Source organism: Vanellus vanellus (assembly GCF_965231255.1).
Source record: "Vanellus vanellus genome assembly, chromosome: 13".
NCBI classification, from domain to species: Eukaryota; Metazoa; Chordata; class Aves; order Charadriiformes; family Charadriidae; genus Vanellus; species Vanellus vanellus.
The window spans coordinates 8813453-8829749 of record NC_138918.1 but is presented as its reverse complement, the minus strand read 5'-3'; the positions used below and the strand labels follow the sequence as shown (position 1 = coordinate 8829749).

At 43.5% G+C, this 16297-nt stretch overlaps 1 protein-coding gene across 1 annotated transcript in view; it reads right to left on the bottom strand.

The window, feature by feature from the left end:
- Nucleotides 1-749: 749 nt before the first annotated feature.
- The window catches only part of ERGIC1 (endoplasmic reticulum-golgi intermediate compartment 1), a 60866-nt gene continuing 45318 nt past the window's right edge, over nt 750-16297 (bottom strand). The window contains exons 7-10 of the mRNA XM_082489952.1: nt 13182-13242; nt 11875-11975; nt 9147-9269; nt 750-3447 (exon numbers count right to left, since the gene is read on the bottom strand). Coding sequence (XP_082346078.1) covers nt 3340-3447; nt 9147-9269; nt 11875-11975; nt 13182-13242 — 393 coding nt within the window. The 3' untranslated portion in view covers nt 750-3339. The remainder of the gene's footprint in view (nt 3448-9146; nt 9270-11874; nt 11976-13181; nt 13243-16297) is intronic.

The following is a 16297-nucleotide window of genomic DNA, read 5'->3' as shown; positions in this document are numbered from 1 at the left end:
ATCTACACTGCAGATTCCATTTTTTACAGAGCAGTAGTTGAACACAAGTATTTGATAAATCAGATCAAACATTCACAAATGCATGTCTTCCAATTTTTTACCGCATTTCCATTTTTTTTCTTAAAAAAATAATCTCCAGCAGTCCACATACTGCCTAGAACATACCTAAGCACAGCTTTCCCTAGAGCTAAAAATTCTAACTCCACCAGTGCAAAGCATCCTACACCACAAATTCTCATCGTATGATGGAGCGCAGCTTTAGAGGGACGTACTTAAACTGGAATATATACAAGTTCTAAATATTTTACTTCCTACAGGGATGTCTTTCTTGGAAAACTACAAATACTTCTGTCAAAATACTGACTTGAAAGAGCAAAGTCAGGAATATGGATGCACACTTACGATCGATGGTTTTCCTTCCACTATGGCTTGAAATATTTTTTGATTGCGTTGATGTTTAAAAACTAAGCTCATTTTGTCTCTAGAAAGGGTTTGAAAAGAAAAGTGAAATCTAATGAGACATGTATGCACGGGCAGGACTGCTGTACAGCTTTCACTACCTCGCTTTCACATTTGGACAGATGAAGAGCAGATTCTTCTGTAAACGCACGACGCAGCATCATTACGCGACCCGAGCCAGCCACGTCCGAAGGGCACGCTCGCCACAACGTACAGCAGACCCAGAAGGTAGCCTTGCCTTGGCAGTACTCAAAGGCTTAGACCTGGTTTAGAGAACTAAGGTGCGGACTATTTCTTCAGCAGAGTTTTGCCAGAACTTGAGTAAATTTTGGTTTCCACATCTAGCAAAAAAATGTGATTTATTAGGTTACTGCAGTGGACATTTTGGCAGAGAAAGTAGGCACAGTGATGTACGCATCTGTTATTTCCAAACAAAGCCAAACAATTTCACTGGTCTGGTTTAGAGAACTGGCCTGGACTGCACAGAAGGCAGTGTTTAATTCAGACAAAGGATGGGGAGAAGGGCAGAGATAACACGCTGGGGGACACAAGGAATCGGCAACCAGCTTTGCTCATTTGTGTCGAAGAAATTGTACCAGGGAAGAAATCTCAGAAAATTAACAGTACAATCCACCGTGCTACAAAGATCTTCTCTTGCACAGCTCAGGAGAAGGATGCACTACTAAGATATTAAAAATTGCATCCTTGTAATCCACTGGGTTCACAAGCTGTGAGCAAAGACTCAAGAAATTCAAGAGGAAAAAACTAGGGCATTTTTGCTGTAAGATACAGCTGGTCACAGTGGATTAGGGGAAATCCTTCAGCCAGCAAGAGAAGCAATTGCAATGGAAAATCCCGGCTCCCACCGGGCAGCCGCCACCATCCAGTGGGTACCGCTCACAGGCACGCAGACGCACACACCGAAATGAAGACAAGCATCTCATTTTCAAGTTGATTTTTGTAAATGGAAAAAAAAATGTATAAAATCTATCCATACATTAACAGATACAGGAAGTTACACAATCCAGTTTACACCTAAAGCAATAGCAATCAGTCCATAATAAGAACAGGGTAAAAATCCCAATGCTGTAATGTGTCCCAAGTCACTACAGGGCAAAGGACGGCAGGGGAAGGGCGGTTGGCTGCTTCTTTTTGGTGTGTGGATAAAACTGGCTACCTTCCCTACTTCCAAAGCAATGAGACAATTTCAACAGACACGTATTAGGAATACTTTTGAAATGCACCTGACTCTAGCATTAACACTGAATATTCAAAGATTCATATTATTACAGCATAATGGTTGGATACTTTCGCTTCCAGGAAAGGGCAGTGGGCAGTGGACACTATCCAAGAGAAATCCTGCACCCGTCAGAATTTACAGCATTGATTGAGTTAAAGATTTTTATTTTATGATTTTTATCCACCATGGAACACTTAGGATTTGTGTATCCTCAGCTCAGACATTTACAAAGCATGCAGAGACTGTTACTACTCAAGAAACATTTAGGAGGCTATGGAAAATGCGCTGGTGGGTATTGGTCTAATTTTAGTGAACTCATGTCTGCCCTTACACGCAAGCCACACCTGGCAGTAGTTTTCCCCTCACGCCTCCATTTATTGGAGGCCCCAGAAGACGAGGCTTGAATGAATGGGTATGGAAGCTCAGGTACCATTTTAAGGAATAAAACAAAACTGGTAGCGGGGGGCAGCTTGTGGGAATGCCTGCCCCGCTAGTGGTGTACCTGTGGGTGAACAGTGTCAGTCTGGGGCTCAGAAAAGATGTCTGACTGAATTTTAAAGGAAAAGGGAGGCACCTTAAACCCTGAAAAGACAGACTTCCTGTGTTTGACAGGTGTATTCAATATACACGCACAAAGCAAGACAGTAAGCTGTGCTCATCATCCACCCAGAAGACTGCACCAATCTTCTGAACACACAGAATATACAACCCCTTTTCAAAATAACAACAACAACAATAATAAAGGAGAAGTGCAGAATCCAGACTGTTGGGTGGTCTGTGTTTAAAAGACACAAGAAAGAATAAAAGCTAATGCTGTAAAGACAACTATTCCCTTTCAAAGCAAAGGCCACATAAAACTGTGTTGCTCAGTTTGGTTTTTACTTCATGCCACCTGTAAACACAAGACTGGATATTCAGTTTCTGGGAAGAAATTAAACCGCTTTTACATCCAGAGTAAAAGAAAGGCCCTCCGCTGCCTGGATCACAGATTACCCAGGAAAAGGTAGCTGGGGGAAGGCTGCTTCTTCTTGTTTGCTCATTTCATTAGAAAGGTCATATCTGAACAAAAGAGCTTTCAATAAAAGCACAAAACATTTCTTGATGGTATTTCTGCCCTCTGACTCTAAAGTTTGCTACAGGGACTAACACTTTCCATTCCTCACCAACAGATACATCGCCTTTTTGGCACCATGGGTGGAATTTCTTCCTAATGTATAATTTTTCCTTATACAAAAGTCGATTGTCTAATCATGCAAACCCAACAGAATTCCAAAAAGTGCCACAAGACAGCTCAACTCTTTGCAATCTACTACCTAGTTTGTACACTGCCATAGGAACCTCTCAGAGAACAGACCGTCATCCTTACTTAGATCTGACAGTGTATTTCATATATGGCATTTCAACCTCTCTTTCTGGGGGAGAGAGAATCGAAATCCGCGCCCTGATTCCATTGATTTTTCACTCTCAGAGCTCTGAAATGCACGGAGATTTCTTTGATTTGTTGAAGACATCTTCACTGAATAGCCTGATTAGAGAAAAACTTACTGATTCAATCAAATAGAAAATAAAGACAAAAACAGGTAGTGGTAGATTTCTCAATCTTTGCTCCTGTCCTTGGAGACTAGGGAGGAGTTTCAGAGCTACTGCATTTTCCCCAGCTGGATCTTCTTCCAGGCCTCTGATGCTGTGAAAATGCAGGAGTCGAGGATCCCAGCTACAGTAAATGTTCCTCCAATGATGGCACATATCTGAAATGTACAGAGAGAGGAAACAGGTTTGTCAGCGATGAGGGAAACTTTTACGCAGCTTGAAACTAGGGGGAGGGATATTACTGCCTACTGCCGGAGTATTTTCTGGAAGCATAGTAAGAACTGGGTAACAGTACCGGGGATGTAATTGCATGACAATCACTCAGGAAAACCATTCCCTACAGTGGAATAACTTAGTGCTATCCTGAACTCATCATACCCTTAACCAATCGTAAATCCCAGCTCCTAGGAGCCTACAGCATGAATGCTGTTCCTTTCTGGGCTGAACACCTAGCGAAGCTTTCTAGAAGCTCTGTTGCTCATATCTTCCTGCTACTGTTCTCTATTATAAATACCACAGCCTTGTAGTCTTTTCCTTATTTCACAAGATACAGCATTTGCAAACAGGCAAAAGACACTTAAAGAGCATGTGAAGGACAGTGACTAACAGAGAAACCTAGCTACCAGTGACACCTACAGCTAAGTCTGTCTAACACTTTCCATTACAAGGGCTGCTTACAAAAGCACTGCCAACTTAACTCTTTGTGGGCCGAAGTTTTCCATGCAAGATGCCGCGGGTTGAATTATTTAAACACCAGTAAAAACACACAATCATTTTCATGAACAGAGTTAGGGAAAAAATTAATCTGATTAGTGTAACAGCCCCCTTCAGTTCTCGAGTGCTAGAAAAACGCAAAAGTATTCTGACATGTCAAACCAAAGGTAACTTGGCTTGGAGCACCCAAAATCAGGGGGCACGGGTTACAGACTTTGCAACACCCTGCTTCAATTCCCTTGTCTATGAAATGGGCACAACGCCAAACTTGCCTCCCAGGGAAACCGCGATGGAAAACACATTTGAAGGGTTCAACACCATGACAATAGCCGCCTCAGAGTCCTTGTGGAAACATACGACGTGTACCCGGGACCGGGTTAATACAAACCACCTGCTAGTAACCAGGCAGCAGTCAGACACCGTAGGATGGGAAGAAATGCTGCTCACAAGGTGCCACGCCACCCCGCGCACTGCGCAAGGCAGGGTTCACATGGAAAGTATGATACACAATACTGTAACCTAATAACGTTTAACAGCCAAGTTATAATTGCATAGGACCTGGCATTTCCTAACTCCCACATTTTTTACTTCATAACTGCGATGCTCTTTTAATTTGGCCTTTTACATTGCGTAGGATTAGGTGGCTCTGAGAATAAGAGACACCGGGTCAGCGAGAAGGGGACAAGATACAGAGCTTATCTCCTGAGAGAAGGGCCTGCCAGGAAATGGGGGATTTTGCTGTGAGCTAGAAGCCAAGAGAGAGAAAGGAACCCCAAATCAGTAAGCCAACATAGGAGGGTATCAGGGAAGTGCGATACAACTGACACACTAGACCTACAGTGCCGCGTCTCTTCTCCCACGCAGCACTACGCTCTATGGGCAAAGTTACAGACCAAAGAGTAAGGTAACAGCAGCAGCGCTCCGCTCGGCAGGGAGTCAGCAGGGGCAACAGAGCAAAGAGTTCATTAACGGGGAGCGAAGGCGGCAAGAAATAAAGCACTCATTTACACGCGTATTTATAATCGGGATACATGTGTTGAGTGAGCTCAGTGAAACGAGGAGCTGCAGTAAACACAGCTTTTGCAGGACATTCCAGCAGATAAAGGCTTCAAAAAAACAGAGCACCACCCTGAGGCAAAGTTAGTATTTTTAGGGGACACGTCCAGCTCCTGCCCCCTGTGCCCCCCTCCTTGCTATCCCTCGGAGCATGACGCAGGGTGACTTTTCAGGGAAAATGACCGCAATGGAGTTGAGTTATTTCAGTCCACGGCAGCTCAGCTGACAGGAGATGTTACACGACAAACAGAAAACCCGTCCAACACTAAGATTTTGCATCATATGGTAGGAAAATCTGATTTCAGTGCAGCAGTGCAAGGGGGTGGGGAATAGAAAAAAAATATATATTCATCTGCGCAGCTCTGTACTGCTGAGTGTTTCTGAGTCACACACACCTGGCATTCGCTTGGAGCCTGCCTCCAAGCACGCACACAGCCCTCTTCTTTCGCTGTGACAAAAAACCAGGCAGCGCCAGGGTTGGTCTCTAAGTCAGCACAGAAGCTGTACCACCGTGCTTCTCTGGCATCACAGTTGTAATACGTACGGAGTGTTGCTCCTTAGCAGCTCTGAAGGAAGTTAGGCATCAAGCACTTATTTATATTTAATGGAGTTTTCAACTGGAAATGATCTGCATTTGGCTCCACGAGGTTACAGTTCGACTCAGGCCCAACCATTAAAGGTTGGGAAAAGAAATATAGAAGTGTAATAATTACAGCAGTGAGAGACCATGCAATATGGGGTACACACGAGGGTTTTGAACAGAATATGATTATAGGATAGCAGCTGGGATGCAGGCCGAAGTCTAAAGGAGAACACACGCGAATATTTAAGAGGAGGCAAGGCTGCAAGCAGGATGACAGAAAGGCAAGTGTCAGATATGTGACTGTGGACCTCTGGGATGTCTTAAAATCTGAAAATTACTTTTAAGGACAGAGGGGACCAGTAGGACCCTCAGGTCTAGTAAGGTAAGCTGCAGAATCCCACCCAGAGATTTCTGGCTGACCTGCAGCACATCTTGTAGAGCAACACTGCCTTGGTTTTAGAAACGCCACAGGACTGAGTCTATGATACAGGTTGGTAACAGGTCCCATGTCTGAAATAATTCTCCTTGCAACTGTTTTCCTCTCCATTATTTCCAGTTTAATTTTTTCACACCTAGAGGGCAGACGAGTCCGCTCATATTAGGAAAAAAACTATTTTCTTTGAGTTTGAATGTTTCAGCAGAACTTTGGCTTGTCTTCTGCCTGCTCTCCCCTCCCAGCCCCTAGACTGACCTCATGATAAAACCTTCTCTCAGTTTCGCCACTTACAGGAACTCATAAATTTTCAGCAGTGAAACTTTTCCCCTTGCTCCATAACCTCGACCACAAGGCCATGAATGGCTTCTCTTTATGGGGAGATGCCTTGATTTTAAGCAGTAGAGTTTAACAGGCAAAACCTACTGTGTTTAACACTATGCCAAGCGTTTGCAGTTAACCCCAGATCCCATGGCAAATTTGCAGCACAGTGACAGTGGCAGTAGTGACCCACAGGCAATGCAAAATCTTACTTAGCACTGAATTTTTTGAAGCATGACATGTAAAGTAAAATCTATGCTAAACCAATGCCTTTTGTCCCGCACAGGAAGCACCTCTCACATGGTACAGAAAATTACGATAACTCTTCATCCCACAAAACCCCAAGGAGCAGGCATGAGTTAGAGTGGGCCCGTTGGGAACACAGAAGACCTGGGAACCCTGCTATAGTGCTATAATGCTGCTCTTAACAGCAGGGAAGTTTTTTGGGGAAAAACTCATTACTAACAAAGAGCATCAGATAACCTTCCCAGCAGCAGAATCAGATTCCTTTGGCACTCTGCTGAACAGCCAACACCCCTTCTCTCATCTGATCTCTCCACATGGGATCATCCCTCCACAGTGTAGCCTTTCCTCCAACACTATTTCCCCTCTAAAGTGTCTTTCAAGCCCACGGGATCCTCCCCCATCCCCGGGACAGATTTAAATTTACTGAAAACCACAAGGTTGCCCTAGTAAACAATCTGCTCACTCAAAGGAGTTGCAGGTGATATCCCCCCTACCCCAGAGCCTCTCTTGTGGTTTTTAAATTAAGCAGCTGCTGCTCAGAAAAAGCTGATGCTTTCCATGGCCAGCCCCACTCGGCAATGACTCCAGATGCCCCAGCACAATCTCTGTCTGGACCTCAGCCCAGTGCTGATCATCACTAACTGGTCTCCAGAGCAACTGTGATGCAAAAGGCCACGCTGGAGATACAGGAAGGGGCTAAAGCAGTGGAAAGGACAATGGAACAGATCACGTCATCAAAACAGGGCAAGGAAACCTAGGACAAAAGGTGCTTTGATCCTCTACAGCACTGCTCCCCCCCTCCAGCCTTTTCAATGCCACCTTGAACACTGTAAAGCTCTAAGCGTAGCCAAGGCTGCCCTACTGTAAAAGATTGCTAGCCTAAATGAGAGCAAGAGCAGGTCACCTGTACCAGGGCCAGATGGTCCAGACCGATAGCCACAATATAGCATCTGTAACAAGGAACTGCCTCTAAGTCAGCCACGTCTGACAAAGGTCTGGCACACCTGTCTGACGTACTGCGTAAGAGCCCCCGCAGATATCAGTGTCATCCACATGTCTCCATAGGAAGGATGTTCAATTGCAATGGCCCCAGGTGAGCTGCTTGAGACTATAGCCATTTATAACACCAAACAAAGTAGACAAAAATCAAATCGTAAAACTCTCCTTCAGCAGTCTAGCAGCCAGCACGTGCCTGGCTAACTTTACAGACAGGATGGGGCAAAATTCTAGCTGGGGCCATCTCAAATCCAAAAAGATCATTGTGGCAACCAGTGAGGAAAGCCCCTCCTGAGGACTCCTTACGTAAACTCTGAAGCATGGCATCAAATTCAACAAAGATCCTATTTATATGCATACAATGGCGTATCAGCAGTAAATCAATGCTAGCAACGGATATGACAAAGAATAATACCAGTTATCAATCATTTCCAAACACCGTTTCCCATTAAAAACACCTCCACACTCTCACCCCCAACAAGATGCGTAAGAAACCTATGAGAGCATACTGTTAGGGAAAGTAGAGGCAGTACGAGATGCCAAGTCATAAAATTCTGATTTGACCTTTTTTAGGATTATGTTTTGAAACCAAACAGATGTGCTACGAAGAGAAGGTCTTAAACCACAAGATTTAGATTTTGCTTCAAGTCCCCTTCTCTTGGTATTTGTGTATCCAAGAGATCACACGCATTTCTAAAGTTAAGTGAGGGAACTTGTTTATCAGAAGCTGCAAAATCAAAACCTTTAAGTGCAACATAGCCACACTGTTTATGTTACTTCCAATTAAAATATTCAAACAGTTTAAAAATCAAAATCCAAGGTCTTCATTCCAGCCAATTTACCAACTACCTCACATTCTACCATGCCTCACTGGCACATCAGACTGCAACTTAAATTTTAAGCCAGCACCCTCAGGACACATTTTTTTTTAAGATCTGGAAGATCTTTAAATAACTCTTTGCCTAACTAGCAGTACTGCAGGATGCTATCTGGATAGATCAAAACATAACTTGTCAGGAAAACATCACTGGAATTTGATAATGCAGCTCTTCTCCACTTCCCAGGAGTAAATGCCTGGAACTGGCATACCCATATTAAGCCCAGCAGCAGCACTGAGTAAAACAACTGCCCTGCATTCTCTGCAAGTTAGACCTCATCATTAGAGAGACGGTTTATTGCAGCATGCTTTACTGCACACCACATTAGTTTTGCTTCCAAGTTTCTGACATGCTGCAATAGTGCCCGTCCTGCCTAGACAGAGTTTGGCACTTCTGGAAGAGGATAATTTTCTTTCTTCTGGTGCCTAGCTATTAAATCAAATTGTCAGAGCATAGGGCTTACCAGTTACCTCACTTATACTTCAGCACAATTGCAGTAACGTACTGCTTTATTTCAATCATGTCACAGTGCTCTGAAGCAGAAATTCAATTCTTCTGGACAAGAAAGGCTCAGAAGAGAAATGAAATGCTGGCAGGAGAAAGGAGAATTAGAGGTTTAGAGTAACTCACCGATGTGATAAACCTGTACAAAGGCTGTCGCCTCTCTGTGTATTTCACTGTGATGGGGCTCAAATCGTAACGAAACCAGATCGCTGGGATAATGCGGCCAGTGTGACTGTAGGCTACATACTCCTAGAAAAGAAAGTGGGGGAAAAATGGCAAAAAACGTGAGCAATCTCATTTCAGGTAAAGTGTCTGCAATAAAACTGCTTCTGTGGATCTGGCCCTTACTCCACTGTTTTGTACTAATGATCAGATTGAAAGAAGCAAACAGTTAATTTCTTTATGACTGCCCACCCCCCGCCCTTATCAAATAGGAAAATAAGTTCTTTACAGTCTGATAATGATATAGCTGGCAACAGAGAGTGACGGTGCTTACTCTCATTCAAAGTTAGAAGTAAACAGAAAGGCTGTCATTGATTTCTCTAGCTTAGATCTGCTCTATTTACATACAAGCAGTCGCTAAGTCATTGCAGGTGAAGTTTTTCTACTGCCAGTATGTAAGTCGTATACTGGGATATTCATCAAATAAATGGAATTGAGTTTGAAAGAACCTGAAAATCCCTTCTTGCCCACGCACTCAGCATAGCAAGCAGCAGCTCCCCTCTGTAAGGCCCCCTTCGCATTGGGACCATCAATGTGAATGCTTTGCCCACCCATGAATCACGCAGAGCCATGTTTAAGCCATGTTTAAAAATCATGCTGAAAGCCAAAATGAAAATGTATATGTAAAAACATTGGCAAAGGTTCAAAAAACATTCCAAGATGGTTTGGGAGAGACATCTTCAGATTGCTAGCGATAATCTCCTTTAATTCATTTATTTAATAACAGGTACAGTGCAATCAATCAGCCACAGGACAGCACCCCAACAAGACATACTGCACAATGCCAATGTAGAACACATACTAACATCAACTTAGTATCAAAAGTCACATCTTTTTGAGTTAATATTTTTTCTGTGCTCTCAGTGGAAATATATGTCAGTTTTCAAGGATCAGGACATTTATCTTGACAGACTGAAGAAAAATCAAAGAAAAGCAGGCTGGGGACTCCACAATCCGATGCGAGCCACCAGCATGGCACACACTGCCTCTTTACGCAGCTGCTCTTCCCTCCTTTAGCCCTACAACATGCCTGCCAACTCAGATGACCTCTTCTGTTTTAATTCTCCTTCACACAGAGGCAAAGACAACCTCAAATACTTCAGAAAGATGAGGAAAGAACAAGCAATAGGACACCCGTGAGCACGACACAAAAAAAGATAATCTTACTCTCTGTGAGCTCAGAGGGAGCTAGTGAAACAGCATCTCCATTAATATCACATAAATCCCAAGTTTCTCACTATTTAGGTTTTTTTTTTCATGGATGACGAGAGAAGCAGAAAGTGGCTGATGTCCCTAGTCACAATATTTTCAGGCTTTTATTGCAGAAATTCTGCAGCATATCTTGTGACAGTGGCTATCTGGGGAAGTGAGGAAACAGAGGGTCCAGGAGGTAAAGGCGAGAGGGGACAGACAGTCCAGACTTAAGACTCTATTCATCGCTTCATAGTAGTCAATCTGTTCCAGACTATTCCGTTGCCTTCCGATTTCTGTTCCCTACCGATCAGTACGAGAGTCAAGGACTAAAGCACCAATAAGAGAACTTTTGTTTTTAATGAGAAGAAAACGCAGAGGCAGCACTGTTTCTCTGCACTTCAGTTTTGACAGAACTGACCTCATTTTTTCCTTCCTCTCCCCTTTTCCCCACCAGCAATCCTGCCCTAATGAGTCAGTCTTGGCCAAACGCCCCAGTCTGCAACCATGCTCACAGAAGTGTCAAACGCTCCTGCTGTCTATTTTCCAAATTACTTTCAGAACTTGCGTCGCAACAGTCTTATCAGAACAGTTGTGACATTAAGCAGAACAAATACATTGTAATCTGAATAGAGGGAGACATCCAAATCGTTGGGACACACTGTACAAGCAAGCCCAAAAGTCACTAGACAGGAACGTTAACCTGAGAACTAGTCCGTGACAGTGCATGCTTGATTCTCAGTTATGGCAAACTAGCAGTAATTAGATTGTATTATTAAAATACAAATATCTTCACATTTAATGTAAATTAATTTAAGAATTATAAAGTTACAATAACTATCATAATCCACTAGAATAAAGTAGGGACTGAGAAATAGTCAACCAGTATGTATTTGCTGTTGCGGGTTCAGTGGCTTACTATCCGAAATCAACGTTTGTAAAAAGATAAAAACTCTGCTAACTTATTTGTCTGACACATGCATCACAACTGAGACTGTTTTATTAATAAAACCATGTGTAAGTGCTGTTTTGTATGTTCAGCTGGATTGCAGTTTCCATGCAGATGCATCTTGACACAAATCACAAGAGCTCCTGCAGCATGTAAAAACCTTCCACACAATTTACAGAAATTTAGACCAGTTAAACTGACGTATGGGAGTAAGAATACCTTTCTCTAGAATTAAAACAACACCACCAACTGCTCTGACAAGCCCTCACAATCCCAACCCTGGTAAACGCCAGCACCAGGAGCAACAGGAAGGCCAGCTCTGAAGGGCTTCAGTTCCTCCTTCTCCCAGCAGAGGCTACTGCTCACCTACAAACCACTGTACGTGGCTGCAAAGCAGAGGAGCAAGAGGGAGGAGGAATGATGGCTGAAGATCCTCCATGCATCCACTGGGCTGCAATGGGGAGCTTCTCTGAGAATTACTTGCTTCTTTACCTTATTTGCTACAGTATATTGGTATGAGTATCGCTGCTTGCCGCTCATGTCTTCATACACCGTTGGGACTATCTTCAATATGTAATCATGAGATGCAAGAGCTGCAGTCAGGAAAGGAAAGAAAAGGAAAGTATAAGTTAGCATTCAGAGAAAGGAATCACAGCTACATAACATTTCAAAGTATACGTGTGAAATCAACTAAACCAAGTAAGTCACAGAAAAGGTATTTCCCTCCTTTTATTTCGGGTTCTGTGACAAAGTGACAATTACACATCCTACGTCCATGTCCTTTGTACAAAACTTTATAAGGTACTCAGATGACACCAGACCCTGCCCACCATTCTAAGACTTCTGTAGCACCACAACCCACGGAGATGAGTTTGGGCCACTTGGACCTTCCTAACTGCTTGCAGCTGTAAATGATAAGACTTATCAGCACCACAAAAAGCTATCGTGGTTAAATCAAGAAAGAGCTAAGGTTAGAGCTGCAGCTCACTGAGCTTCTTTTGACAGAAAACACTGAGATATCACAAGCTGTGTAGTCCCATTCCTTGTGTGCCCATCTTTCTTTCTTTCTCTTCTTCCTTCTCCTACAGCTGCTTAACAATTACTAATTCATTTTTTTCATTATTTAAATGGCTTGTGCCATTTCTTGTCTTCTGAAGCACTTCTAAACCAGAAGTCTAAATGATTTCTCTGCAGGATCCTTTGGCCAAGTGTAACAATGACATTTGGCTCTTGGAGAGAAAAAAAAATACAACAAACCCACAATTGTCTAGCTTCAGGAACAGCCATAGAAATTTTGTTCCCAGAAGTGGACAAGACATATCCTGAGGGAGCCTGAACACTTGAAGGGGAAAAACTATGCTGGATTGTAGCATGCACTGGAAATTTCTTTTTGTGTTGCTGGTCATAAAAATGTCTATCCTTCCAGCCACAGGATAGAACTTATAGGTGAGAGCTAACTTGCAACACAAGGACAAGGAAAAGTTCTGGTGGTGGTGACAGCAGCTAAGGGAAGCTACAGGAATAGGATATGGATAAAAAACTTAGTAACTCTGAGTTGGTCATAACAGTCATAATAGAGCTGGAGACAACATCCAGGTTGCAGGAGGGCTGCAACGGACCTTTTGGGCTAAGACTTCTCTATGGTACTGGAGAAAATGGAAATGTCAGTCAGCAATGTCTGGATCATTTTGGTTAAAGAAGCAGATTAAAGGCTTCTGGATACACCAGTGTTGCATGAACGGCCCTGTTTTCCCTCTTGCAGAGAGTGGCTAAGACCTGTAATCACCAAGAATACATACGATTTGAGCTGAGTTTGTCTGCTCCCTCCAAGGCATTGAATGCTCCATGAACATTATGGACCTGGAAAGCAAAAAGGTATATAAGGAAACTATGCTCTCACTTAGTACTCTTGACCTTTGCTTCCCTATCCTACGCTGTAACAAGGAGATCAGCCTGATTCAACCTTTCCGAAAACAAAGCTGCAACCCAGTAAAAGATGACCTGAAATATCTTTCAGTGACCATCACCACAGAGGTTGGTTCCAAGTAAAGAAGTTGATTTCACAACATCTTACAAGATGAAACTCCAAAACCACTCCAAAGCTAAAGGAATTGCAGTTGGAAGAGGCCAGTTGTGAAATTTCATTGTGAGGTATTTCCTAAGAGCATTGCATAGTTAACTGTGAAATTCATTTATCAGGCTGAAAGGGAAATAAATGGGTGTCACATTCAGCTTAAAACTCAAGAGTTCTCCTGTAAAGGTAGCTCATGCCAGAGCAGTTGGGCACGTACAACTTTAAGTCGCTAGCCCAGCTTTCACACCACACACACTATGCCCTCGGAGGTGGGGAGGACACATGCCAGCACTGCCATCCATTCAGCTTTTTCTGCAGCTGGTCCCAGGCACGCAAGTATCCATTTGCCCAGAGTAACAGGATTTCCATCCCGTGCCTTCCACATACTATGATCTGGAGTCTGATGTCCATCAACAGAGTAATCAACTTGTGAACTCTACAGACAGGGAAAACTCCACCGCAACAGCTGTAGATTAGAGGTTGCATCGTTCACATAATGTACAGTAAGCTGCACAGAAAGGACACATAACTCCACAACCTAGAAATTCCTGACCTTAAGCCAGACAACAGGGAACAAGAGTTTGGAAGAAGTATTAGGTCATGAGGTGTGACCTCACTAACAGAGCAATGCAATCTCCTTCCCAGACCTTCTCAATAACCGGTAGCATGTGGATGTATTTGTCTCATCCTAATGGCTGTTTCCCCATTCTGAATGCTACGGAGTGGATGATGGTTTGGAAGAAGCAGCAACTGAACCCGTTTCTCTCTTGAGAAAGGAAATTCTAGAGAGACAAAATCATCAGAAAGTTCAACTGGCAAGGTGCTGGTAACATGCACAGAGCAAAAGCAACAGCTGAACCTTCTACAGTGTCTTTCAGTCTGCCGGTATTTCAAATAATCTACACAGCAGCAACCATCTCTGAACCACACACGCAGACTGTACGTATTCTTTACTCATTGTAAAAAGCATACAAAAGAAAGAGGAGGCCCTGGACTGGGCTACAGTATTATGTTCCATCCTTGATACAGCTGAGAAGTCTCATAGCATATCTGGGCCAGAGACCTTAAGGTCCACTTCAAACACTCCAACAGCAAATGTTTGAGTGGTTACTCAGCAAACAACTCCATCTATCCTGTGAGGTACCTGTACATTTGGACTTATGTTCTTGTCCTTGGCTCCCCAGCATCCATACTTCTGTTTATACGTAAAAGTTGTCTGCTCTGCATGTCTCTACACGGTGAGTTTGCAAAGCTGCAAGTTACAGAGCTTCCACACAGACAAAGCCACCAGACTTCTCCACAACTCTCTGTTTCAGTGCCATCAGGTCCTTTGGTGCATCTGTCTCTCGTCTTTGCAACATGGATGGCATTGGTAACTCCCAGTCTGATGTTTTACCATGATCTTCCTTGTGGAATGTTCTGGACTCCCATTACAGTACTTGCTGTCCACAGACTGCTAATTATTCTCTGCTCTACAAAGTGCACAGGTGTGTTCCTTGGGGGAACATACTTGTTTGTACCTTGTTAAGGGCCTGGAGGGACTTCAACAAGGAGTAAGCTTTCAGCCACAGTAACAAAATTGCTTTGCAACCGAGAACTTAAGCAAGCCTGTTTAGCCAGACGCTCTCAGGACAGTCCTGCACTACCAAGGCCAAAACTAGTGCTTGGAGGAGTGGCACAGGAGGCTAATCGGTGGTTTAACAGAGCAAACACTTTTTGAGGTCCATGTTGCAGGAGAATAAAGATGCTTGCCAGGACCTTGAACACTCTAGGCTTTAATCTGGACTGAGTCCACAGGAGGGACATCAGGGCGCTGGAGCACCTCTCCTATGAAGACAGGATGAGAGAGTTGGGGTTGTTCAGCCTGAAGAAGAGAAGGCTCCAGGGAGACCGTATAGCCCTTCCAGTACCTAAAGAGGGCTACAGGAAAGCTGGAGAGGGACTCTTTTATCAGGGAGTGTAGTGACAGGATGAGGGGTAATCATTTTAAACTGAAAGAGAGTAGATTTAGATTAGATATTAGGAAGAAATTCTTTACTCCAAGGGTGGTGAGACACAGGAACTGGTTGCCCAGAGAAGCTGTGGATGTCCCATCCCTGGAGGTGTTCAAGGCCAGGTTGTATGGGACTTTGAGCAACCTGGTCTAGTGGGAGGTGTCCCTGCCCATGGCAGGGGGGGTGGAACTAGATGATCTTTAAGGTCCCTTCCAACTCTAACCATTCTATGATTCTATGATATAGAACTGGACATATAACTCAGGCAGAGTCCAACAGCAGGCTAAAATAACTTCCAACCTTGCAACTACCAAGGGAAGACAAGACCTCTCACAAGGTTAAAACTAGGATTATTCAACATCATCATCTAGCACTCAAGAGAATTCTATGATTAAAAATGTATAATCTCCTACTTTCCACATCTCTTTCTTTACTGGGTTACCTGACATGCAAGAACCCCATTGGTTTGAATTTTGGTCTCATCTACACGAGGTAAAAATCTACAAAAAGTCTGACACTATTGTGCGTGAACTACTGTTGAAGAACTGAAGCTCATTCATTGCCAGACAAGATTTAAATCTCTATTTCAAACAGACTGTTTCTTCTGGAGAACGCAGCATGTACCTTAGTGGATCATTCTGGTAGAGTTGGTAACAACCCACAAAGCACTAACTCCCAGCACATGACACAAGCGAACGAGACGCTTCTCACCCGCTTTAAGAAACATGAGCATATATTACATCAAGGCAGGTGGAGACAACCCAAAATATTCAAAGCTGTATCTAAATAGATTTAAAGCGCTCTGTACTTGCTGGCTCTCTACACTGTTTGCTGAGTGTTGGTAGCA